This window comes from Schistocerca nitens, chromosome 5 (genome assembly GCF_023898315.1).
Source record: "Schistocerca nitens isolate TAMUIC-IGC-003100 chromosome 5, iqSchNite1.1, whole genome shotgun sequence".
Lineage (NCBI taxonomy): Eukaryota > Metazoa > Arthropoda > Insecta > Orthoptera > Acrididae > Schistocerca > Schistocerca nitens.
In genome coordinates, this window is record NC_064618.1 from 151,483,755 (window position 1) to 151,511,120 (window position 27,366).

The following is a 27,366-nucleotide window of genomic DNA, read 5'->3' on the forward strand; positions in this document are numbered from 1 at the left end:
ATTTGGATTGTGATCTCATAATTGCTTGCTTATACTCAGAATACTGCAAGGAAAAGCAGGATCCTGCAGCATCTGAAAGTAAATTCAGAGAAATTTTCGCATCTGAATTTAACATAGGCTTCAAACTACCAAAAAGTGACACCTGTTCAAAATGTGATGGATTTCTAATTGCAATAAATAACTTACTGCGTGAAGAGTTTGACAGAGCACTGAAAGACCTGAGTCGAAACAAGGCCCTGGGAGTAGACAACATTCCATTAGAACTACTGACGGCCTTGGGAGAGCCAGTCCTGACAAAACTCTACCATCTGGTGAGCAAGATGTATGAAACAGGCGAAATACCCTCAGACTTCAAGAAGAATATAATAATTCCAATCCCAAAGAAAGCAGGTGTTGACAGATGTGAGAATTACCGAACAATCAGTTTAATAAGCCACAGCTGCAAAATACTAACACGAATTCTTTACAGACGAATGGAAAAACTAGTACAAGCCGACCTCGGGGAAGATCAGTTTGGATTCCGTAGAAATACTGGGACTCGTGAGGCAATACTGACCTTACGACTTATCTTAGAAGAAAGATTAAGGAAAGGCAAACCTACGTTTCTAGCATTTGTAGACTTAGAGAAAGCTTTTGACAATGTTGACTGGAATACTCTCTTTCAAATTCTAAAGGTGGCAGGGGTAAAATACAGGGAGCGAAAGGCTATTTACAATTTGTACAGAAACCAGATGGCAGTTATAAGAGTTGAGGGACATGAAAGGGAAGCAGTGGTTGAGAAGGGAGTAAGACAGGGTTGTAGCCTCTCCCCGATGTTATTCAATCTGTATAGTGAGCAAGCAGTAAAGGAAACAAAAGAAAAATTCGGAGTAGGTATTAAAATCCATGGAGAAGAAGTAAAAACTTTGAGGTTCGCCGATGACATTGTAATTCTGTCAGAGACAGCAAAGGACTTGGAAGAGCAGTTGAATGGAATGGATGGTGTCTTGAAGGGAGGATATAAGATGAACATCAACAAAAGCAAAACGAGGATAATGGAATGTAGTCGAATTAAGTCGGGTGATTATGAGGGTATTAGACTAGGAAATGAGACACTTAAAGTAGTAAAGGAGTTTTGCTATTTGGGGAGCAAAATAACTGATGATGGTCGAAGTAGAGAGGATATAAAATGTAGACTGGCAATGGCAAGGAAAGCGTTTCTGAAGAAGAGAAATTTGTTAACATCGAGTATAGATTTAAGTGTCAGGAAGTCTTTTCTGAAAGTATTTGTATGGAGTGTAGCCATGTATGGAAGTGAAACATGGACGATAAATAGTTTGGACAAGAAGAGAATAGAAGCTTTCGAAATGTGGTGCTACAGAAGAATGCTGAAGATTAGATGGGTAGATCACATAACTAATGAGGAGGTACTGAACAGGATTGGGGAGAAGAGGAGTTTGTGGCACAACTTGACCAGAAGAAGGGATCGGTTGGTAGGACATGTTCTGAGGCATCAAGGGATCACCAATTTAGTATTGGAGGGCAGCGTGGAGGGTAAAAATCGTAGGGGGAGACCAAGAGATGCATACACTAAGCAGATTCAGAAGGATGTAGGTTGCAGTAGGTACTGGGAGATGAAGAAGCTTGCACAGGACAGAGTAGCATGGAGAGCTGCATCAAACCAGTCTCAGGACTGAAGACCACAACAACAACAACAACCCAGAATTATGTGCAGAAGAAGTCACAGAAAAGAAACAACAATATGAACTGCATCTCAAAAAGGCTGACCGAGAACAAAATATGATTGCGTCTTTAACTGCTCTGGCTAAAGCAAATTCGAAAGAGTATCATGTGATAGCAATGGACATGCAGCAAACGTTTCCCACACATAAACTAACAGTTGACCCAGCATTTTACAAGAGGAAAATATGGACATACAACTATGGTATGCACATCTGTGGATCAAATAAGGGTTATATGTTTCTGTGGAGCGAGAAAGATGGAGGACGGGGTTCAGATGAGGTTGGGACCTGCTTATTGAAGTACTTGGAGATAACTAGTCCTCAGACAAAACATCTCCACATAATCACAGACAATTGCAAGGGTCAGGCAAAGAGTTGGACTATTATTGCTTTGAAAAGGTCCCTTGCTGCTACCAAAAGATTTGATTCTGTCCAGCATTACTTCCCTGTGGTAGGTCACACCATGCTACCTTGCGATCGTGATTTTGGTCTCATTGAACGGTATGCAAGAAACAGACGTCCAATAGCGTACACTCCAAATGAATGGACAGAAATAATAAAATCTGCGAGTCCAAAACATTTCATTGTAACTAAAATGGAAAGGGAAGACTTCAGAAGTTTGGAAAGCCTGAAGACATTGATCTCAAAACGTACAGAATCCACGTCTGGAGATCCCCACTATTTCAGTGAAGCTACTCAATTTAAGTTTGAGTCTGAAGATCCCTTCAAGCTCAGTGTAAAGCACTCTTATTCAGACATAGGAGCTTTCATGTCAGTGGATATTCGTGTCAAAAAGAAAGGAAGGCTAGTTGAACCAAATCTATATCAGCTGCCAATAAAGAACAGAAAGCCACTACCAATTAACCAGAAATAAATTGATGATATACTATCTCTTATGCCATACATACCTGCAGCAAATCAAGATTTCTTTCGGTCATGTACTGGAAATAACGTGTACAATGATGAGGTAGAGCAACTTCCTTGATGTAACTGTATCAATGAAAAAGTAATTTATACATCTCAGATACCTGATATGCATATATTAATGTGTAAAAATTATATATTCTGCTTGCTGTGTAAGAGTAGTTAAAATAAATCCTTACAAATTCATACTTCATGTTTTAAACAATTTTTTGGGAGATAAAGTCATAAGCCACCGTTGACTACATCTTAATTAGAATCATTCTAAAATTAATTTTTTATAGCATGCAGAGAGTTGACTATTTAACAACATGCTTCGCAAGTATTAAGCAAGTGTTTGCAGTAGAAATAAGGTTTCTATTTTGTATTAAACATTTTCAGACCTCCGTGGAACTTTAAACTCGCTGTATCTCAAAACTAGTTCGATGTGGCTTATGACTATATCTCTCCGGCCCCTTCAGTTAACTGTTATTAACCATAAAACGAATCCACGTCAGCGCTGTGATATACGAATGATCTGCCTTTTTAGTAGAAGATGGCAGCTTTGCCAGGTATGCTGCTGTTAGGGTCACACAATTCGTAATGCGTAAGGCGAAGAAAACAAAGCAAGTCGATTCCGTAACTCACGCTACGCATTACATGCGAAGTAAAGCCAGTTTATCTACGAGATAAAAACTTGAGGCCGGCCGTGGTGGTCTAGCGGTTCTAGGCGCTCAGTCCGGAACCGCGCGACTGCTACGGTCGCAGGTTCGAATCCTGCCTCGGGCATGGATGTGTGTGATGTCCTTAGGTTAGTTAGGTTTAAGTAGTTCTAAGTTCTAGGAGACTGATGACCACAGATGTTTAGTCCAATAGTACTCAGAGCCATTTGAACCATTTTTTTAAAAACTTGAAAACAGTTGCTGTCTTTCCGTAAATAGCGAAGTATCAATGCGACTACTGGATACGCTCAGCGCAGCTTTTGTAAAGGCACCAGGAAGCATCTAAACCACGCAACAAGCTCGATAAATAATTATGGAGCTTGATAAGAGTAACAACTGTACAAATTCAAAGATGAGATCTGCCTAAATAAAAGTTATTTGAGAAATAAAAGCATTTGGAATCACTGTAATATAGAACTAGTGAAGTTGAATGAAAAATGCGTACACAGAACAACTGCAAAAATAAAGAAGCAGTTCAAAAACGTGGAATTTGTTTCGATCCGAAACTAAGCTGTATACTACAATGTGGAGTATCAGAACAGAGAACATCATTAGTACATTAATATAACATAACCATGAAGCCCCTCGCAACAGATTTGCAGTTTTAGTGTTCTTTGTGCCCCTGTCGGATTAATTCCCTGTGGAAATTGGAGCTTTCGACAATATCCGCTACTCTCTTCGTCAGGAAAGCAACCAGTCGTCGAAGAAGTAACGGAATCAGACAGGTTTTGCTGATGTAGAACTGCGTACTGCGACCATAGACTGTGTCGGCAACAATGATGATACGGCATATCGCAGCATCTCTGTTTCCATCACGACATGTAATAAGGGTCATACTCCTTCACAACATTTCGGTGTGAAATGCCGGCTTCAACAATCAGTGCGAATCCCAGAATTTCCTACACTAGGTAAAATGCGGGAAGACCAGTCGAAGTGGCCGTTGTGGAACGCATGTAGTTCTTCTCCTCTGGGTGGCCATATAACAAAAGTATTGTCCACGTAGCGGAGCCACCAAGAAGGCTTCAAAGGAGCACTACAGGGCTATTACAAATGATTGAAGCGATTTCATAAATTCACTGTAGCTCCATTCATTGACATATGGTCACGACACACTACAGATACGTAGAAAAACTCATAAAGTTTTGTTCGGCTGAAGCCGCACTTCAGGTTTCTGCCGCCAGAGCGCTCGAGAGCGCAGTGAGACAAAATGACGACAGGAGCCGAGAAAGCGTATGTTGTGCTTGAAATGCACTCACATCAGTCAGCCATAACAGTGCAACGAACTTCAGGACGAAGTTCAACAAAGATCCACCAACTGCTAACTCCGTTTGGCGATGGTATGCGCAGTTTAAAGCTTCTGGATGCCTCTGTAAGGGGAAATCAACGGGTCGGCCTGCAGTGAGCGAAGAAACGGTTGAACGCGTGCGGGCAAGTTTCACGCGTAGCCCGCGGAAGTCGACGAATAAAGCAAGCAGGGAGCTAAACGTACCACAGCCGACGGTTTGGAAAATCTTACGGAAAAGGCTAAAGCAGAAGCCTTACCGTTTACAATTGCTACAAGCCCTGACACCCGATGACAAAGTCAAACGCTTTGAATTTTCGACGCGGTTGCAACAGCTCATGGAATAGGATGCGTTCAGTGCGAAACTTGTTTTCAGTGATGAAGCAACATTTTTCCTTAATGGTGAAGTGAACAGACACAATGTGCGAATCTGGGCGGTAGAGAATCCTCACGCATTCGTGCAGCAAATTCGCAATTCACCAAAAGTTAACGTGTTTTGTGCAATCTCACGATCTAAAGTTTACGGCCCCTTTTTCTTCTGCGAAAAAAAACGTTACAGGACACGTGTATCTGGACATGCTGGAAAATTGGCTCATGCCACAACTGGAGACCGACAGCGCCGACTTCATCTTTCAACAGGGTGGTGCTCCACCGCACTTCCATCATGATGTTCGGCATTTCTTAAACAGGAGATTGGAAAACCGATGGATCGGTCGTGGTGGAGATCATGATCAGCAATTCATGTCATGGCCTCCACGCTCTCCCGACTTAACCCCATGCGATTTCTTTCTGTGGGGTTATGTGAAAGATTCAGTGTTTAAACCTCCTCTACCAAGAAACGTGCCAGAACTGCGAGCTCGCATCAACGATGCTTTCGAACTCATTGATGGGGACATGCTGCGCCGAGTGTGGGAGGAACTTGATTATCGGCTTGATGTCTGCCGAATCACTAAAGGGCACATATCGAACATTTGTGAATGCCTAAAAAAACTTTTTGAGTTTTTGTATGTGTGTGCAATGCATTGTGAAAATATCTCAAATAATAAAGTTATTGTAGAGCTGTGAAATCGCTTCAATCATTTGTAATAACCCTGTACTTAATGCCTGTTGCTCAAAATATCAGCTGCGACTGGCTATATGGGTGGCCCATAACAAGACCGTAACCCTGTTCATAGAATTCACCATTGCATTTAAAATAGCTTGAATTTCTTAAATGGAATTCACTCCAAAATCAAATTTACGTTGGAGGTTGAGAGTGAGGTCGGTCTCCTATTCCTAGATGTGTTGGTATACAGAACACCTGATAACACACTAGGTGACAATGTGTATAGAAAGCCGACCAACACAAACAGGTGTTTAGATGCCACATCGCACCACCACCCAGCTTGGAAACAAGCAGTGTTCAACACTCTGTCTTCACGTGCCTTCCGTATCAGCGATGACGACAAGCTGGAGTCGGAGTTGGACTTTTTAAAGAGGACAATGAAGGCAAATGGTAATGATAGTTGTTCAATCGACAGGGCTTTTAGGCGGAGTATTAATCAGGCTAAGAAGAATGAGGAGGAACCGCCTTCTCACTCCGTTAGGTTTCCTTTGGATTCTGGGGTCACTGAACACATGAGCAGAATTCTAAGAAGAAATCGTATCCAGACATATTTCTTTACTCAAAACAAAATAAAAGATTTTTCCGCTGATAAATTGTTACATCTGATTGTCTCCACAATGCAGGCGTCTATCAAGTGACACGTGGCGGTGGCAAAGTGTATATAGGCGAAACGGGAAGAACTGTCAAAGGACGCATTAAGGAACACGAACGGCACACGCGGCTAAAACAAAGTGTAGAATTAGTGGAAGTAGCGGAACATCATGAAACTGAGGCTCTGACATGGATTTTAATAACGTACGTGAGTTGGCTCAGGAAAGCAACATTTATAGAAGAAAGGTCTGAGAAGCGGTTGAAATATCCAAGAATGCTTGTAATTTCAGTAGAAAGGACGGGTATAGGTTTCCGGCGTCGTGGCTCTCCGCCATCAAGGAAGTCAATATGCGGCCGCGGTGTGCGAGCAATACTAACAACGCTCTGCAGGTCACCTCGGCAGACAGTAATATTTTGTGTAGACTTTCCCCCTCTCTTCCTCTGTCCGTTTCGAATCTAATCAATGACGATGGCCAATCAATAGCAACAGGAGGAATTTCAACCATATGTGTGGAATAATGCCTTTCAATCCAATGACGATGGGCCACCAATAGTAGCCATAAGAGTTTAGCCAATAACGCCCCTGTTATACCGAAGCCAAGGTAGCCCCTGAAGGCCGGCAACCTATATTACACCACAGAGGATGAGGTTGTCTATGCCCGAGGCGTACCAAAAGCGCCATGGTAAACAATATCTATTTACATACAAGATAATGGAAACAGACATTCCGAGCTCTACTTCCTGCAGGGGGAGCTCGAGCCACGGCCTGCAGGAAGTATCACTACGCCAAAACCTGATTGGCTGGAGAGAGCTATATAGGGACTAGAACCAGCCCCGAAGTTCACCCTCTTATGGGTCCTCGTCCTCCATCGGCTCCTTTGCCCCCTTCGTTTTTCCTCCCGTTCCGTCTTTTCTTTCCCATCATCTGTCCAGGTTCCTCGCGTCTGCCCTCGGCTGTGGTATGTCATATTTGCGCCAACTTTTTAGTGCAGTGTTCAAATGAATGTTCAGTATTGTTCGTCTTTCCAAAGTGTTGTGAACAGAAATCATGCTGTCGCTGGGTGTGAATTTTATATCTCTTGCAAACAGAAACCAGACTGTCGCCGTGTTTTTCACTTGTATGTCTATTATTTTACCTGTCTGCTTCATACGTATTTTATTAGCATCATCAACCCTTTGTTCTATGTTTTAATTTCCACGATATTCCGCAATGTTACCATTTAAATCTCCGATTTTATCGCCTGTTTTACTACTTATTATCTTCATCTTTTTTAAAAAAATTCTGTAGGCTGAAGAGCGGCATACTAATCTGCTGCCAGCCCACCCCTTCGGGGGGAATCGAAACTCAATAAAGAAAAAAGAAAAAAAAAACGAAGTTCAATTCACGCTGGTTGCCGACCTCGGGTACTGCGACCGTTAAAGATTACGTCTTCGCCTCGGAATTGGACTGTTACTAGTGTGTGAATGTGTTACCACGAACCTTTGTGGAAAATTAGAAGTGAACTTTTGTTTGCCTCAATTAGGAGACTTTTTCTCGTTATTGTTACCTTTCGTTTGTATGTTCAGTCATCAACCTTGTTAACTTACATCAATAAAAGTTGTGTTTGTGAAAAATGGCCTATTGTCAGTCACAACAGCCCGTTCTTCTGCAACAGCGCGGGAATATTAGCCTACTACGTGGGCCCATCAATGGTAGCCACAAGAATTTTAATCGAGACTCCCACTTCTCCAGCACAAACGCGGGAAAACGCCCCTTTATAAGAGAACGCGACACTGGTCTCTGACAGTGTTCTAGCAGTAGTGGACACCGAAACACCCTGAAGAAGATTCCAACAGAGCGGCCTACACGTCGGTTATTTAGAAGGATATACGACGTGGCCTAACAATCCAGAAGACTTTAACTTTGCTAGTCGAAGTGTTCGCGTGGTACAGCGGCAGTGTGGCATAATGACTGTACTACAGCCTCCTCAAGCAGCCTCACTGCTAACTGCTGGAACGTTGCTGCACGCGCAGTCGTCCAGTGCCAGGATGTGATTCTGCAGTAGTTCACACCAATAGCTGAGTGCCTTACTTGCAGCATTGTGAATCCAAACCGGTTTACTGTGACTTATAGTTCCAAGAAGGTATCTACTTCTGGCCATTAAAACTGCAACTCCAGGAAGGATATCAAGTATTGAAATTTAGTAATGCTTTTGATCTCAAAACCTTAGCGTGGTGGACATGAAATATGTGATATTCGAAGATAAACTTGGCGACGTTTCAGTATACGTTAACACGATGTGAGATTGGAATAAACCTAGGAGTTCACCACTCCGATTCAGCTGTTATGATTCAAGATAAGAAGAATGCAATGAACATACCAAGACTCGAAAATTGTCATTGCCAGAAAAAAAGAGTGTTAAAATAACAGCAAATCTATGATTACAGCAAGGATGCAGTATGTCTCTGGTATGTGTTGATGGTATGGTGCGACAGTGGGTAAAATAAAATGGTTCAAATGGCTCTGAGCACTATGGGACTTAACATCTTAGGTCATCAGTCCCCTAGAACTTAGAACTACTTAAACCTAACTAACCTAAGGACATCACACACATCCATGCCCGAGGCAGGATTCGAACCTGCGACCGTAGCGCCTAGAACCGCTCGGCCAATTCGGTCGGCGGCTAAAATAAATCGAGCTTTAAACTTTCATCAAAGAAAACATGTAAAGACAACACCCTTTACTCATGACCAGCTACTTAATGTTGGCAGCGAGGACACATTCCCGAATCTATTTTTAAATTAAGAATATATGCCTAGAGCTGTAACATAACAATGTCGATCAAATAACTAAAAGTCCCAAGCAAAACTATAACAAATGCTCCTTGAACGCAGATAGGAATTCCCGGCTAAATAAAATGTTATTTTTACGGAACTCTATTGAGAATAGAAAACCGATATTTGAGACAGACTGCAGAACGATCCTTCTGCTACCAACATATATCACGCTTAGGAGCTGGGAAGGCAGTATACGGGAAATCAGGGCTAGTGCGGAAGCATACAAACAGGCGCATTTCCCTCCCTCCATTTGCGAGTGGGATAGGAAAGGGTGACTTGTGGAATATGCATGTAATTGTAAAAGACTGAATAAAACTCTGAGGAAAGAAACCTTAATTAAGTTCTACAAAACAATGGAAATACTATCAATACAGGGTGAGGCACCTAAGACAGGCCACCTGAATACCTCATCCTTTGTAGCTATTGAAGAAAATCTTTCAAACAAATCCGGTTAGCTTGAACGAGGACACAGTGTAGTGTTTATCATTGTTTCGTAGATGAAGGATAGACGAGATACGCTAGTCAACTTTGTTATTTTAAATGGACTGGTATGTTATGTTATTTACCGTTTAATAATCCGTTTGAAGATGTGTCCAGCGCATAAGGTTGTGCAGTAATTATCTTACATCAGGACATGGTGTCCACCTTTCACAAGTGCGTTTGCAAACGCATGTACAAAGAGACTGCGATGAAATATACTGTAACCAATTTAATGACATCAGATAATGCTATTACAACACGTGTTCAAAATGGTGACCATCAGCAGCTACGCATGCTGTGAAACGACTGCTTGTGGACAATACTGCGTCTTGAGTTTCATCCGAGCTGCAAGCACAACAAGCTCTTGCAATACGATCTTTCATGTCTTTGTGAGTGATTGAAATGTAATTGTAAACTTCTTTCAATCCACCCCGCACGCAAATGTCCAGAGGCTTTAGGTCGGGCGAAGGTACAGGCCATTCTGTGTTGCCAGAACAAGTAGTTCAACGTTTTTCAAACCTGTTGTTTACAAGCTCTGTAATTCTCCGTGGTGAATGTGCAGGACATCCGTCGTGTTGGTACCAAATGACTTGTCGTATGTCCAGTGTAAATTCCTCTCGTAACAGTAGTAGTACCCATGTTAAGGAATCAAAATACCTCTCACTATTTAAGTTCCCATCAACAAAACAGGGACCACTAATTCGATTATTTAGAAGACCACATCACACGTTGACAGACTACGGCCTATGTTTGTCCACTTATCGCAGCCACTGTTGGTTTCCAAAAGACCAGTAGCGCATGTCACGCAGATTCACGTTCTCTTGGTTTGTAAACGATGCCTCATCTGTAAATGACATCATGGTTAAGAACATATCATCTGTTTGCAGTTGCCGTAGCCCCCCCCCCCCCCCTTGGAGGATCGTATCATTCGTTGAAAGCTATAGCCGTGGAGCTCTTCCGGAGTATTATGTGGTACGGGGGAAATTTGTTCAACTGTAACATTCTCAGATCACTTCGTTGACTGATTCTACTCTCGCTTTCTTGCACTAACGTGAGGACTGTGAGCTACAGCTGCTAACGTGGCAATTGTATGTCGCACGCCAGTCGCTGATTTGAGCCTTTTGCGTCTTTTACTAGCGACTATTCCTCTTTCTTGAAATGTTTGTATTATGTTTGCAAAGGTAGATCGTAAAGCTATCACACGATCGGAATATCTCTCAGCATGCTATCGCAGTGCTGCTCTCATTTTTGTACTACTTTCGCCATAAATAAAAACCATACCAACGTTCTTGGCTTTTGTGTAGAAGATTTGATAACTTTATGAAGACAATGTCTACTCTCTACAACAGAAAACCTCAGAGTGATGGTCTTGATGCAACAGATAAATATTCGAACCCAGTAATGAGTGGAATTTTGTTTACATTCGATGCACACTAACACACAAACGATGTACACTAACGCAACCACGTAGTGGACCTGTTTTTTGTCATTGATACTCCATGATTAACGGACTCTCATTCATAGCAAAACATAACAGAACCTAGTACATTGTACGCCTTTTCGTACGTACTATTAAAAGGTAAATAATATAACATGCCAGTCCATTTAAAATAACATTGTTGTCTATTGTATCTCCCGTATCCTTCCACCTACGAAAAATTACTGAACATCACACTATGTTTCCATTCAAACTGAGCGACTTTGATTTGAAAGATCATCTCTTGGGCGGCCTACCCTGTGTAGCAGAGATGTTTTGAGAAAACTGAAATGAACGAAGAATAAATGCTGCAGAAATGAAGCTTTCAAAAGAGCAGAGGCTATGAACTATCTGAACTGATAAAGAATACAAGAAGCAGACGAGAGCCAGGACTTAAAAGCATAAAAGAACAGATGAAGGAGTAAAGAAATCATGGCGAGGTCCTGTTGCAAAAATTAATTATCGACGATAGAAGACCGATAGGAAGACGATGAAAGAGGTCGAAATGTCAAAGAGAAACTAATCACAGGCAACAGAGACAATGAACGAGAGAACGAAACAGAAAATATCTAACTCTCGAATAAAAAATAAGAGGAAATTTCAGTTACCGGGCGTGAAACGTTTAATTGGAGGCAAGGCGTGATTAAATTTGTGTTTTAGGCTATACAAGTCGCAAAATGTAGAATATTTGCTGCGTTTGAAATCCTCTCCCAGATGCCACAGGTGGGCGTTAATGTCTATTTTGCCTCGATGTGTACGTTCGTTTGTGGAACAGTGACCTGCGAACAGAACGTCTCTACGAGGCGTGTTTCTTGCTCGTAGCAAGGAAGCAGGGAAAGAAATATTAATTTTATACGACAAGAAGATTGTGCGGAACGGATCACAAGTTTCCATTCCAGCATTTACTTTAAGGAATGTAAGGATATTACGGAAGACGTAAATCGGAAGTGTCGTTCTCCCAAACAAGAATGCAGTGTCTTAGGATCGCGCCATCCCGCTCGCCATTGACCTAGGAACCAGTACAGGAGACGTTAACTCGTTTGCAGATATGGGAATCTAGAGATAACCGTTCCACTGAAAATGTGTGAAATGTTCACCTTCTCAACGTCCTCTCTTTCTCATACGGAAGCTACAGTATATTTATTACTAAACAGCTAATACGGAGTCCGCAGCTCGTGGTCGTGCGGTAGCGTTCTCGCTTCCCACGCCCGGGTTCCCGGGTTCGATTCCCGGCGGGGTCAGGGATTTTCTCTGCATCGTGATGACTGGGTATTGTGTGTCGTCCTTAGGGTAGTTAGGTTTAAGTAGTTTTAAGTTCTAGGGGACTGATGACCATAGATGTTAAGTCCCATAGTGCTCAGAGCCATTTGAACCAGCTAATACGGACACGCAGGTTGCCTGTTTAATGGCTTCTAGGGGCAATATAAACTTAAAATCAAGTATTCCGTATCATTATTGACCAAACTAAACAATTTAAAATGGTGTCACAATCTACTCATTAAGAATTACGTCAAAAGTTTAACGCAATAAAGCAGCGTATCACACTTCGCAAATTACCCAAATGATGATCATCCAGTATTTGAGAATAAGAGCTCTTAAGCGATTTCCAACAAATTTTGTATAGAAATTCAAATCTTTGCGAAACCTTTTATTGCTGACACCCTCCAAAACATAAAGGGGAAAAATTCCCTTGCTACAGAGTGGCTATAATAAGCGCAGTTACTCACCGAGATCCAGTGTGGTCTGTAATTATCGCACAGCAGTGAGACTTTGTAGAGATTATAATGCATTAATGCGGAACTGATTAACGCTGGAAAAAATTAGTCGCAATTTTGGCCACCACGTGCAAATCCGACGCTGTGAATGCATATATAATGGATAATGGATTAGGAACGGACCGTGGACATAAAAGGTCAAACAGGTGAGACAGGCGTAATGTTGATTTTATTACTAATTGCTGCTTACAAAGGTGTTTCAGTATGAATACCGGAGACGTCGACGAGATGCTGTACAGCGTCAGATTTGCATCTGGTGGCCAAAATTGTAATTCTATTTTTTCAACGTAAATCGTTTCCACATTAACGCATTAGCGTATCTACAAAGTTTTACTCTCATACGATAATTACACCCCAAATTTGACCTCCGTGGGTAGCTACACTTTAGTCACAACTAACCGGTAGATTTCGCTATTCATGCAGTAAAATTTCAGCATCACGCATAACGTTTTAATTTTTTACTTGTGTACTACAAACTCTGTTCTCAACGAATTTTGCGGACAGTATACAACATACGCTAGTCACGGTACCTGCACTATTATATCACTGCACGACACGCAGTTCAGGAGATATGACGCGTTATACATGGCGATTCGAGTCCTTAACGAGTTGGGGTTGGAGCAAAGTACTGGTCCATTCCAAAACATATAGGAAGAACGGCGATTTCGTAACTATTCAGAATAGTTTTTTAGACGCAAATTGTGATTCATGCCGATGATTCTGATGAGTTTTCATCTGCTTTCATCTGTTAGTTTGGCGAGATATTCTTACCAACATGACTGTCTGCGACTGCCAGTGTTTTAGAAGGACAGTACAAGTAAGAAATCTTCCACCTAATTCACTATGCGGCCACCTGGACTCTGGAAACCAATTATCCATTTCTTCCATCCAGCCACGTCCGCGTTTTAGCGCGGGGGACAGACGCCGAGCGAGATGTGCTGGTGTATATGTTTCCACGGACACCCTAAACACAACTAAACTTTTCATGCATCTTCATGCAATTATTCTACTCTTACTCAATATAAGTGACTAAGCAGATTGAAAGGATGAAATCTGTCGTCGACAGCGAAGTCATTAGTGGCAGGACTGTGTTAAGAAACGAAGTAGCCAGTCTCCTTTTGAACGGACCTGTTTCACAACCGAATGGTCAGTGTAGCAGCCTTCGGTACGGAATGACCACTTCGACCGCCTGTACCTACTTAGATTTTTGTGAGACAGGTAAGTCGGGAACTGAGTCCATTCTGTCTCGACAGCCCAAATGCTTGAATAAAGAAGCAGTGCCACCGCTAGGGTGGATGTAAGCGACACGGCCATCATGCGTCCCGAGATTATAGACTGCTCCTCGTATTACCTTGTAAGCAGCATTCGCCTGTTGGAAAAGGCCTAAGGCCTAATCCACGAGTCATGTTTACCTTTACGCCCCTTTTGAAAGAAATCGCTCCGATCTCTGTGTTTGTCGACTTACAGGAACCATGAACACCTAAATCGATCGTGTTATGCTCCCGTCAGTTGTTGGGTAGAGTGCCGTAAAAACTACAGCAGCTCTCCTGGGCCAACCTACAGGTTGTTACAGAACGATACCAGCTATAAAATGTGTCTTGAGCGTCCGAGAAAGGCCTACCATCGACGCTGTAGAGCATCGAAGTTATAAGCACCAGCGCTTCCCACTGGGCTATCCTATCTGCAGAAAACGTGACTTTGTACCTTGACAGACAGTGAGCGGAGCGTCTCGCAATGTTGTTTTTGTTTAATGATTGCAACTGATTGCCACTATCACCGGAGGAGGAGATGGAGCTAGGTTCCTCGTAGACTAGCCTTGTATCCAATGAACACATTGCTCTGATGCCTCGATGGATAACACTTTCAGATGCAGGTTCCCATCGGCAGTTTATTTTTCTCCTGTAACCCTCTATAGGTCCAGTGTTTTTTGAAAAAAAAAAAACTGTGAATGGTAGCCTGTGTTCAAAACAGTTACCCACAAAGGGAACAGAGCATCAGTTTCATAGGCGACATTGTCTTTCTACACAGCAGTTAGCTCCATCTTCTCCACAGGCAATAGCAGCAGTCAGCTGCGATCACAGAATAATAAACCACATTACGAGACGTACCGCCTACGATCCATCTGCATACGAAGTCACATTTGCTGCCAAGGGGTGGCCTAACGGCAGGAGCTGCCACTTATAACTTCGATGCTCTGTAGCGTCGTTGCAAGACTTTTCCTGGACAGTAGTTCCTGTTAGTATATTCCATTTGTTGCTCACGACACCATTTACAACCACTCGATGTTTGTGGGTATTGTTTTTAACACTCTGTATGTTATTAAACGACTAACCCCATGTACAAACACCTGTTCCAAGAGCCAGGTTGCCTATCTATGGGGTCCTGAGGCAACAAAAATATCTCATATAATTATTGTTCAAATTTAAAAATTTAAAGTGCTGTCGTAATCTACTCATTGAGAGGTATAATCTTATGTTAAATGTTCAACACTGTAAAATAACTGTTACAGTTAGAAACTGTGGGAGTGTCTAGAGGCAGCGTGAGTCATGAAGCGCAGATAACCCAGACTATAAGAATCCTGTGTTTCAGAATAAGAACACTTACCGATCAGCTTCAAGCTTTATGTGTAATTTCAAACCCTTACGAAATATTTTCTCACCGACGTCCATCGCAAAATGATGAAAGGAAAAAAGATTTTCGTTTGCTATATGTTTGATGTTCACGTGGAAAACTTCGACATCAGGTTTAACATTATAATATATTCCTTATTTACTATGAACTCTATTTCAAACACATTTCTCAGACAGTATCCACATATAACACTGGGTTCACCTGTAACCCATTGTTTGACATATAGTTCGTGAAGCCGAAGGCCATGATTTTCAATAATTTCGTTAATATTTTTATGTAATTGTGTATTATTTAAGAATAGCCATTTCAAAAGAATAAGTAGTGTACCAAGAACTTCTAGGCGTAAGCAGATACAGTTACGTCAACTATTGTTCTCCATAAGACTATAAATAGGTGAGACAATAGTGTTTCTCATTTTGTCATTTTCTCTCAGCTCATTTTATCTCACGTTGTCTGTGTTGTGTTAGCTGGTGTGAGCGCTTATGACTTTTAATTGTGAAAATATGTAGTGTGAAAGTATTCAAAACTTTAATTTCAGCAGTACCTTCCACGTTATCTGAAAGTAATTATCTAAGTGAAAGGGTAAAGTTTTATTATTAAAAAGAACTGATAATTAATTCTTTTAAGTGAATTCAGGGAAGTTAGATAGCGACTTTCAGAGGATAGGAATTAATTCGAAGTTGAAACTGTGAGAACTTTAATTATTTTCGATCGCTACATTGCGCAGCGCAGAGCACCAATCGTCACTTTTTCATCAAATCAAACGAAAGTTATAGGCATATGATCTTTGAGTGTCAGCATTAATGAACATTGACTTTATAATAAGTCGCAAAAAATAATTTTTGACGTTAATTTAACTTACTCTCAAGAGTTTAATTTGGACAGGATTTGCTTCAAGAATATAGACTTTATTTACTGATTAATCCATCAAAGATAAAGAGAGAAAGATACTACGAAATATTCAGTTCCACTACGAACCCTGTTTTACGACGAATTTTGCAGTCAGTAAATTGTGGAGTCTTCTCGCAAAGAAAATTAACAATTACTATGCCATGCTCTGAGATCAGAAAGAATCTAATATTAACGGCGACGAATGACTTTTCTGGAGACTAGAAATCTACTCTGTAGGAATCAGCATGGGTTTCGAAAAAGAAGATCGTGTGATACACAGCACGCGCTATTCGTCCACGAGACTCAGAGGGCCATAGACACGGGTTCCAAGGCAGATGCCGTGTTTCTTGACTTCCGCAAGGCGTTCGATACAGTTCCCCACAGTCGTTTAATGAACAAAGTAAGAGCATATGGACTATCAGACCAATTGTGTGATTGGATTGAAGAGTTCCTAGATAACAGAACGCAGCTTGTCATTCTCAATGGAGAGAAGTCTTCGGAAGTAAGAGTGATTTCAGGTGTGCGCAGGGGAGTGTCGTAGGACCGTTGCTGTTCACAATATACATAAATAACCTCGTGGATGACATCGGAAGGTCACTGAGGCTTTTGCGGGTGATGCTGTGGTATATCGAGAGGTTGTAACAATGGAAAATTGTACTGAAATGCAGGAGGATCTGCAGCGAATTGACGCATGGTGCAGGGAATGGCAATTGAATCTCAATGTAGGCAAGTATAATGTGCTGCGAATACATAGAAAGATAGATCCCTTATCATTTAGCTACAAAATAGCAGGTCAGCAACTGGAAGCGGTTAATACCATAAATTATCTGGGAGTACGCATTAGGAGTGATTTAAAATGGAATGATCATATAAACTTGATCGTCGGTAAAGCAGATGCCAGACTGAGATTCATTGGAAGAATCCTAAGGAAATGCAATCCGTAAACAAAGGAAATGGGTTACAGTACGCTTGTTCGCCCACTGCTTGAATACTGCTCAGCAGTGTGGGTTACAAGAGATAGAGAAGATCCAACGGAGAGCAGCGCGCTTCGTTACAGGATCATTTAGTAATCACGAAAGCGTTACGGAGATGACAGATAAACTCCAGTGGAAGACCCTGCAGGAGAGACGCTCAGTAGCTCGGTACGGGCTTTTGTTGAAATTTCGAGAACATACCTTCACCGAGGAGTCAAGCAGTATATTGCTCTCTCCTACGTATATCTCGCGAAGAGACCATGAGGATAAAATCAGAGAGATTAGAGCCCACACAGAGGCATACCGACAATCCTACTTTCCAGGAACAATACGAGACTGGAATAGTACCGATAGAAGTACTCAAGGTACCCTCCGCCACACACCGTCAGGTGGCTTGCGGAGTATGTAGATGTAGATGTAGATGTAGACGAACCGCTACCAAATAGTCAAAAAATATCAAGATTATGAGAGCCGACACATTCAGGATATATGACGTCATTAAAATTGAGGTGCGTGAAAAATGAGAGTTATTAAAACAGAGTGCAAAATACCCAGAGTAGACTTCCCCAGTTTTAATTTTGATTTTTTCATTAGTCAGTGGGTGAATATTCAGAAACTAATACAACCAACGTAATTATGTTTTTGTGCCTCAAACGACAAAACTTTTACGTGTTCAACGTCAAATACGTAGCAGATTAACACAATTTTAGAATAATAAGAAGCTTTTTTACACATGGGGTATACAATTGTGAATTTCACTCGGTGGGGGGGGGGGGGGGGAGGCTAATTGCTGTTCTTTCTACTAGTAGATTTGACACATCAAGCGCGATTTATTTTTGTGTAATTATGTCTGTTTAAGGCAATGCTTACAGACTAAAAATGGTTCAAATGGCTCTGAGCACTATGGGACTTAACATCTGAGGTCATCAGTCCCCTAGAACTTAGAACTACTTAAACCTAACTAACGTAAGGACTTCACACGCATCCATGCCCGAGGCAGGATTCGAACCTGCGACCGTAGCGGTTGCGCGGTTCCAGACTGTAGCGCCTAGAACCTCTCGGTCACTCCGTCCGGCGTACTTGCAGACTAGAATACAGACTACAATACAGACATTTTCTTACCTTTAGGTACACTACGATCACCGCCGTCTGAACCTGGAGTCTGTTTCGTCGCAACATAGCTCTTCAGTTCCAGCAGCTCTCCCTCTAAAGCAAATTCCTGCAAAACAGTGAAGAAAACAAAGACATTAATTTCGAAATACTCAGAAGTTCCGAATTATTATATGAACATCTTCTTTTATAGTAACACTCTCTCAGGATGTCACAATTAAACAAGCTGTATGATTTTAATTTGCATATAAACGTCTTTACCACAAAGAAAAAACATGTGATTGGGAACTTAAGAGTTTAAACATATACCTGCACTGTAAGCGAAAAGTGTGCTGGTGGGGCCACGTTCAAAGTAAAGGTCTGGGCGTCAGTGCAGTGTGACGGACCTGCGGCGCCCATCTACCACAACGTCATGCTGGTACGGTGCTGGACCAGTGAGCAACAACGCTTTTCGTAATCATTTGCATATTAAAACGCGTAGTACTCAGTACGGCAGCTTGTTGCATGCAGCCTTCGTGGTGTTGCACGTTTAATGAGCAGTATTGTAATAGTGCACACTCGTATCGGCAAGTCTGTATGTTCCCGTTCCATGACGTCCGTCTAAACGCACGCCCTCCAGCTTATGGGGTCCAGTAATAGCGTTTCAAAAGAGCGGTGAGGGAGGCAATCATTCGTTTCTGGGCCCTGCCTCCAACCGATGTACTGAACTGACATTTTTCTCCGTCCTAAGGACGCTGCAAATGGAAAAGAAATGAAACGACCTGCTCTGACACGTCATACACGGTCCATTCGCATTAACGTGACCTCCACCTACGTTTGACGTCAAAGCGTAATAACCACTCACAGATAGCAGGTGGCAGTTCCAGCAGTCGAGGGTATATAAATCGTGTCGGGGAGACGCGAAAAACAGTGCAGCAGTTATAGTGCTGAAACAGAGCGATTTATCTGAGATATAAACGGGCATGTTCGTTAGCTGTATCAAGTCAGGAACAATCACAAGAATTTTTTGTACAATCCAAAGGTAAGTAGTCATTATGAAAATGTAACTGATTATATTAACACTGATTTAATAACCTTAAAATAAATGGGTGATACAATGTAGAAAGAAAAATAAAAACTATACCCAGGGCTTGAGGAGATTACTATAGAGTTGATTAGAGATGGCGGTTAATTGCTTAAGTTTCGTATCTTACAGCTGTTCAAAGCCTGTCGGATACACACTAAACTTCCAGAATACTAGTTTACAAAAAAAGTTTTATTCGTTTTTAAAAACGGGCATTGCAGCAAAATTTCGAACGACAGTGGTATCAGTATGTTAAACACTACCTACAAAATAGATATTAAATAACTGAGTAATTATTGCAGAAGTATTACTTCTAGAAGAACAGAGCAGATTCGTAAGAGGAAGGTCGTGTAGCGTTAAAACATTTGGTGTGCTATGGAAAAGAACTTAAGTTACTAATCTAACTATATTTCATAGTTTATGAAAAAGCAGTTTATAGTATGGACAGAGAGAGTATGCGAGAAAATGTGGAAAAATGTTGGTACCTAAATCATTTAAGAAACTGCATCAAGAGTCTGTATAATGGACTTAATGTCACGCTTTACTTCCCCAATTGCAAAAGGGAACAAATATTTATAAAGGATGTGAGACTAGGGTATTTTTAATATCCACATGAATGATACTATCCGAAAGTGAAAAGAAAAAGTACCAGAAGGAATCCTTGTAAGCAAGAATAATTATATTAACATACAGGTACAAGCTGATGACACTGTATCAATGGGAAATTCTTAAGAGGAGCTACAAAAATCAACCATCTCTTAAATTTGATTGGAAAGGATTTTAATTTTACGATAGAGGTAAATCAGACTAATACTATGGCATTCCATAGGAAATAGTACGACAGAAAAGTGTAAATGAAAATCAGATTTTGGAACACGTTCATCACTTCAATTACCAAGGGAGCCGTATAACGTTTGATGAAGATAAAGGTGTAGGTATTAAGTTACAGACATATGTAGCACTATCAATAAAACATTAAAGAAGACATAAAGAAACACGAAAATGAAATTCTACAGGCTGTACCTATTCTACTGAATGGTAGTGAAACCTGTATTATGAAGAGAAAAAATTCTAGCCATGTTCAAGCGACTGAAATAAAATATTTATGAGCAATTAAAGTCTCCATTGTGTTAAACATTAGACAAGAGCGGAATATTTTCGCGGTAAATGACAAAACAGAAGAATATGAATAAAACTGGAAGGAACGTCTGAAACGAGTGGAAGATATAAGAATTCCTAAAATGGAATCAACACTGACCCAAAGAAAAGAGGGACATACGACAGCCAGTTAAAAATTGGAACTGACGCCAGAACAGGCCGAGAGGCCAAACGTGTTGGAATCATCAGTCTTCTGAATGGTGCGATGCGCCCCACCACTAATTTCTCTCTTGTGCTAAACTTTCCAACTCAGGGTGGCATCTGCACTCTAGTTCCTCAATTATATCTGAGATATATTGCTATCTCTGTCTTTCACTACAGTTTTTTATCCTTTACAGCTGCCTCTAGTTCCACAGAAGATGTTGCATTATATCTTAAGACCTGTCCTATCATTTCGTACCTTCTCCTTGGACTAATTTTATCACACTATTTGCATCACCACAATTACTAGCCTAATATTGTTTGAACTGAAGATAATCCATGATTTCCTAACAGATGTCCTATCATCCTATACCCTCTCCTTGGTCTCATTTTACCATCTTATTTGTCCATCATAATTACTAGCCTAGTGTTGCATGAAATGAAGATATGTTTTCGTGATCTCTGCATTAGAATCAAATCTATGTGCTGCAAATGTAGCAGGGGCTTCGGCAATTATCGTGTATAGAGCTCCTATATAACGTGTTCAATCGTCCGCCATGTTTTCCCCATCTCTGTGCATTCAGCAATGTTTACTTTGTGGGTGGTTGACCTATTTACGCAAATTTTTACGGTATTTCTTATAAAACATTTGATACTGCATGTATGAAATGAACCAAAGAGTAATTAATGTTTATAGAGATATTTATAACGCCCTTTTCACATAACAGAAAAATTGAAATGTAATATTACATGGCTATAGAAATGTAGGCTCGGAACGTGAATGGTAGTTTGTAAATATTAAATATAATGGTTTTATGTAGTAACAACCTGTGGCTATTTATTAGTTTTGCCTGTATGTAGCCACTTGTAAAAGAAGTGTTTATTTTTTACCCAAATGAGGCACTTTACGCAATGCCGCATTTTTGTTGTACAGAGGTGGGGCAAAGTATAGTTTCATGTTAGAGTGAAACGAATTTTTATTAATAGTTTCACCTGTCATTTAAACAATTCGTTTCATGTACTTCATGACAGGTTTGTTGCTTCTGGAGTTGTGGTAAAAACTTTATTCTATGAATTTTATGTTACTTGTGCAAGTTCCTTCACAATGACCTATCCGCTATAAAAATATCTCAATTATCACTCGTCCTGCCGTACCTGTGTAAGAAATGGGGTTAGTTGTTATTCGTTCGTATATGTATGTTTACGATAAGATGTATAAATCCATCAAAAATATTCCTCTCCACTTTGTCAGTTGCGAAAATATCTCATGGATCGAAAAATTTTAAGACGAACTGCTTCAGTACAGTTTTCGACTGGGAAGAAACGCAATTGTATACAACTAGTTTCATGGTTGTACCTTTTTTTATTGACGTATATTTACAATACACAACTGAGCATCAGGTGGTTCCCAGTTGTCTCTCCAGCATTCTAAGGCCCCTCTATTGTTCATGCAGGATCACTAGGAAATCTGAACATGCAAAAAGACCATTTTTGCAATAGTTAGCACGTTTCACAGCTGAGCAGCCACCCATATTTACGGCGAATTCTTCAACACATTTAATCAGAGATCTCCACTCTTATCGTGACCTGTATGTAAACAAGTATGAATATCTTATACTTTGGGGAAAATATGGCGGACAGTTCAGTTCGGGTTATAGGAGTCTTAATTTGTATCTCACGTATTTCGACTGGCGGCAAACTTAAGGGGTGTCGAATGAATTGCCTTCCTCAGGCGCTAGACCAGGCACGATGCACCATTCCTGAATGGGGCTCGAATTCTCTGATAGCTACAGTTTTAACGTGCTCAACAAAGGAGCGTGGGTGGAGCCAAGGGCATTTCCGAACATGGGGTTCCCGAAGGACTCTGCCGTCTTATTCAGGCACATTTCACTGATGCACCTCTATGTGATCATGCCACAGAAGAGCGCAAAACAAGAGAGCTAAAAAAGCACAAACACCATTTGCAGTTCCCAATCACTCACAAATTTTGTCGAATGGTTTTGATGGCCCTCGTGGCCCCACCACGTATACCAGAGTAAACATTGCGGTCGCACTACACGCCAGAGGGGTCAGATCATGTTTAGTAGCATCGCAGTCCAACGATGTCAGCTGAGTAGAGCAGAGGGGTCAGATCATGTTTAGTAGCATCGCAGTCCAACGATGTCAGCTGAGTAGAGCAGAATTTTCGGGAGCTTACCAGCAGTGTCGAACGTTGTGAAGAACGTCGACCTGTTGCTCATTGCACTGTGATCTGTCGTTTTCGACTGTGAAGTGTGTGGAAGGGATATTTTCATTCACAACGCTTATGCCACTCACTGAGGCCTTTGCGTATTTATTCTGGAAGGCGATGTGTCTCAAATGTTTTCCTCGGCCTCACACAGGAAAACCGCGTGATTTCAACGATAGATGTCGCGTTTCTGACCTCCGTCGCAGAGGCGTCAAAAGAAGGGGTGAAATGTGGGTAAGTGGAGGTGAAGACGACCTTCCCATAGTGCGACATGTCCGTGATGGCGTCAGGCAGAAGTGTGGTGAAATTTGGAACCACTATGGCGTCATTAACCCAAATCACTCTAATTTGACCTTGTTTTTCGGAAGTGTTGACTGACACCTTGCTGTCTGAAGCGTCACAGAGCCCGAGGGTGAAGATGCAGGACGCAACGCTTTTGAACCATTGCAGAGAGAGAATGTAGGCACCTTTTATCCAAATACGAGACAATGTAGGGGTTTCGATAAAGTGGTAATTGTTTTTGCGCAGTGTATAATTAATTTTGTCTTTTGAGTAGTTAATGTAAAAGAATTTGGCTTCCAAGCTACGTCGCAGTTAAGGCACTGGAAACGAAACACTTGCACCAGTATATTAGCCAACAAGCAAATTTTTGATCACACCAATTTCTGCCAACCGAAAAGCTAGTGCCTCAGTTGTAGTTGTTGGAATCTTTGAATGATATGCGGAATCTTTGTGATTCCTATACAGCGTAGTACGCTCATTATTTAAAGGTGAAAGTTGCAAAAATGTAGCTTTTGTGTGAGTGGTCCATAGGTGTGATTGGAAAGGGAGAAGGCTGCTGAACATGGTCGCACGCAGTAGTCTTCACGCGAAAACGCATACACACTTCCGATGGAAGAATACTTGCACGTGTAGAGTGTATAATTAGACAGTCGTCAAACTCCTGTTACTTTTCATGCTGGATTTCTAATTTCAGTAATTGGAATCGATGAAGCCAACGTCAATTAGTTATTGATTGGACTTCACTGTTTCCCCAGCACATTATAAGATAAGTCGTTTAAAATTACAAATCCTCTTGTCGGTCTACAATATATTCAATTTTTATAACAAATTATCTCATGAGTAACAATTCCGTACTGCGCAACAGTGGCTAGCTACTCAAACAGGATTCACCTGTATCACATTAATACCGCATGCTGTTACGTTGTCTACGACTACATGTGACACTGCGAGAGAGGAATCCTCGTGAATGAATATATTGCGATCAATTTAGCTCCTGCTCGTTACTGAAACTGCACGTAGTTGCATCATATCACTGTTACTTTAAATGAAATTTTTTCCTCTGTCATGTGAATTAACTATAGCATTATTGTTCGCGTGATTAAATGTTGTTGACCACAGAAAGAGTCACGACGGATTTATTTCAGTTATCTTCTGATGTGATTATCGCAAGAGCACTGCCCGATTACGTTGGAATTAAATCGACTGCGACATTCACGTAGGTGTTTTAGTCGTGGGTCAGGCCTCACATGCGACAAAATTTTGCATTTCTCTGCTGTTATTTTACACGAAATGGATATGTTTGTGTAAACAGGATGGTCAGCCGCAAGTGAAATATTTCTCGACGCTTTTTATGACAGGTTTAGCATCAGGTAAGAGCAACCATATATAATAATCTTCCTGTATTTAGCAATGGGTTTTTGGTAATTCATGTAATAGGGTCTGAGACCACAGAAAGTGAATGTAACACGATCATCTTCTTTTTCTAGGCGGTGCGGAGTGGCCGCGCAGCTAGAGGCGCAGCCCCTCCTCCACCCCCCCCCCCCCGCCCCCGACCGGAGGTTCGAGTCCTCCCCCGGGCGTGTGTATGTGTGTGTTGTTCGTAGCATAACTTAGTTTAAGTAGTGTGTAAGTCTGGGGACCGACGACCTCAGCAGTTTGGTCCATTAGGAATTCACACATATTTGAACATTTCCTTTTCTAAGAAACCTAAAAGGTAAACACCGCAACTCAAAAGACTAAATCCGAGCAAGAGTGATTCCAAAATGCTGGTGTGTATTTCATCTACCAGTTATCAAAGTCATTCTCCATTTGTCTTCAACCGATGTTTAATATTAACGAATTTAAAGAAACATTAGCATCTAACAGACAGTTATGGGCAGCATATTCGACAAATCATAAAAGAAACATTGTTTACCAAAACAGCTAAACATTTTCTGGAAACAATATACGATGAGGAGCCAAAGAAACTGGCACATCTACCTAATATCGTGTAGGGCCCACGCGAGCACGTTAGAAGGGCCGCAACACGATTTGGCACGGACTCGACTAATGTCTGAAGTAGTGCTGGAGGGAACTGACGCCATGAATCCTGCAGGGCTATCCATAAATCCCTTAGAGTACGAGGGGCTAGAGATCTCTTCTGAACAGCACGTTGCAAGGCATCCCAGGTATGCTCAATAATGTTCATGTCTTGGAACTTTGGTGGCCAGTGGAAGTGCTTAAACTCAGAAGAGTATTCCTGGAGCCACTCTGCAGCAATTCTGGATATGTGTAGTGTCGCATTGTCCTTTTGGAATTGCACAAAGCCGTCGGAATGCACAATGGTCAGCAATGGATGCAGGTGATCTGACAGGATGCTTACTTGCGTTTCACCTGTCAGAATCGTATCTAGACGTATCAGGGTTCCCCTATCACTCCAACTGCACACGCCCCACACCATTACATAGCCTCCATGATCTTGAACAGTCCGCTGCTGACGTGCAGGGTCCATGGATTCATAAGGTTGTCTCCACAGCTGTATACGTCCATCCGCTCGATACAATTTGAAACGAGACTCGTCCGACCAGGCAACATGTTTCCAGTCATCAACAGTCCAATGTCAATGTTGACGGACCCAGGCGAGGCGCAAAGCTCTGTGTCGTGCAGTCATCAAGAGTACACGAGTGGGCCTTCGTCTCTGAAAGCCCATAGCGATGATGTTTCGTAGAATGGTTCGCATTCTAACACTTCTTGGTGGTCCAGCACTGAAATCTGCTGCAATTTGTTGAAGGTCGGCACTTCTGGCACGTTGAGCGATTCTCTTCAGTTTTCGTTGGTCCCGTTCTTGCAGGATCTTTTTCCGGCCACAACGACGTCGGAGATTTGATGTTTTGCCGGATTCCTGATATTCAGGGTACACTCATGAAATGGTCGTACGGGAAAATCCCACTTCATAGCTACCACGTAGATGCTGCGTCCCATCGCTCGTGCGCCGACTGTAACACCACGTTCAGACTCATTAAATGTTGATAACCTGTCATTGTAGGAGCAGTAACTGATCTGAAAACTGCGCCAGGCGCGATTTGTCTTATATAGCCGTCGCCGACCGCAGCGCCGTATTCTGCGTGTTTTTATATCTCTGTATTTGGATACGTATGCCTATACCATTTTCTTTAGCGCTTCAGTCTATGTTGACACAAGGTGTGCTGACTGAGTAATATGATCAAAAACTGAAGTTTCCTCCTTCGTAACATGTTTTTCCTTTATTTGTTATCGAACAGAGAATGTGGAGTTTGAACGAAGTGATGTAACACAGTGGATTGTTAAAATTGTGTGTATTCAAGAAAGCAACATGTAGACATGCTGTACCGTTTTCGGTGTATCCACAGCGCAGTCCAACATAAAACGCAACAGTGATGATAACATAAATTTCTTTCCCACGAGCTGATTCATTCGGCTTTGTATTAATAAGTTTGTTGATAGACCACACTTGGACGTCGATGACGAGTAGCGCTACAACGTAAGACAACACAGTAACTTCTATTGTGGGAAATATTATAATGATGTATCACTGTTTTTTTCTTGTTTTGTCTGTGCTAATGAGGCTACTTTGGTAAATAGCCTTACTTGATTGTTCACTGATCAGTTAATGAAAAGGAAAAGAGTCTTATGATAATAGATGAACCCATTCTGTTTCCAAAGGAGTGGGCTGAGTTTATATCTTTGAATTGATATTTATCATTAGTCTGTCTTTCTTTTTATGTCAGTTCCCTCCTTCCGGTCTTCCTGCGTTAAGATGTATGTATCGGTATAACTGTATTTGGGGGAATAATTATCTATTTATTACCAGTATTGACTCTTGCTTTATCATTTCTTAACATTAATCTTTCTTTTTTGTTGCTAACAGAGTACCAAGTGGAAAAGTGGGTGAGTGGTGTTGTACAGACCGCAATAACCGGCTTCGGTGAAGTTTACATAGCCACCATTTCGGCCATCTCACCGAGATGGCTACGAATTGTAGTAATTGTTTAGACCTGCAC

At 41.5% G+C, this 27,366-nt stretch overlaps 1 protein-coding gene across 1 annotated transcript in view; it reads right to left on the reverse strand.

The window, feature by feature from the left end:
- Nucleotides 1-27,366, reverse strand: part of LOC126260320 (uncharacterized) — a 392,453-nt gene that overhangs the window by 89,064 nt on the left and 276,023 nt on the right. The window contains exon 3 of the mRNA XM_049957644.1: nucleotides 18,489-18,585. Coding sequence (XP_049813601.1) covers nucleotides 18,489-18,585 — 97 coding nt within the window. The remainder of the gene's footprint in view (nucleotides 1-18,488; nucleotides 18,586-27,366) is intronic.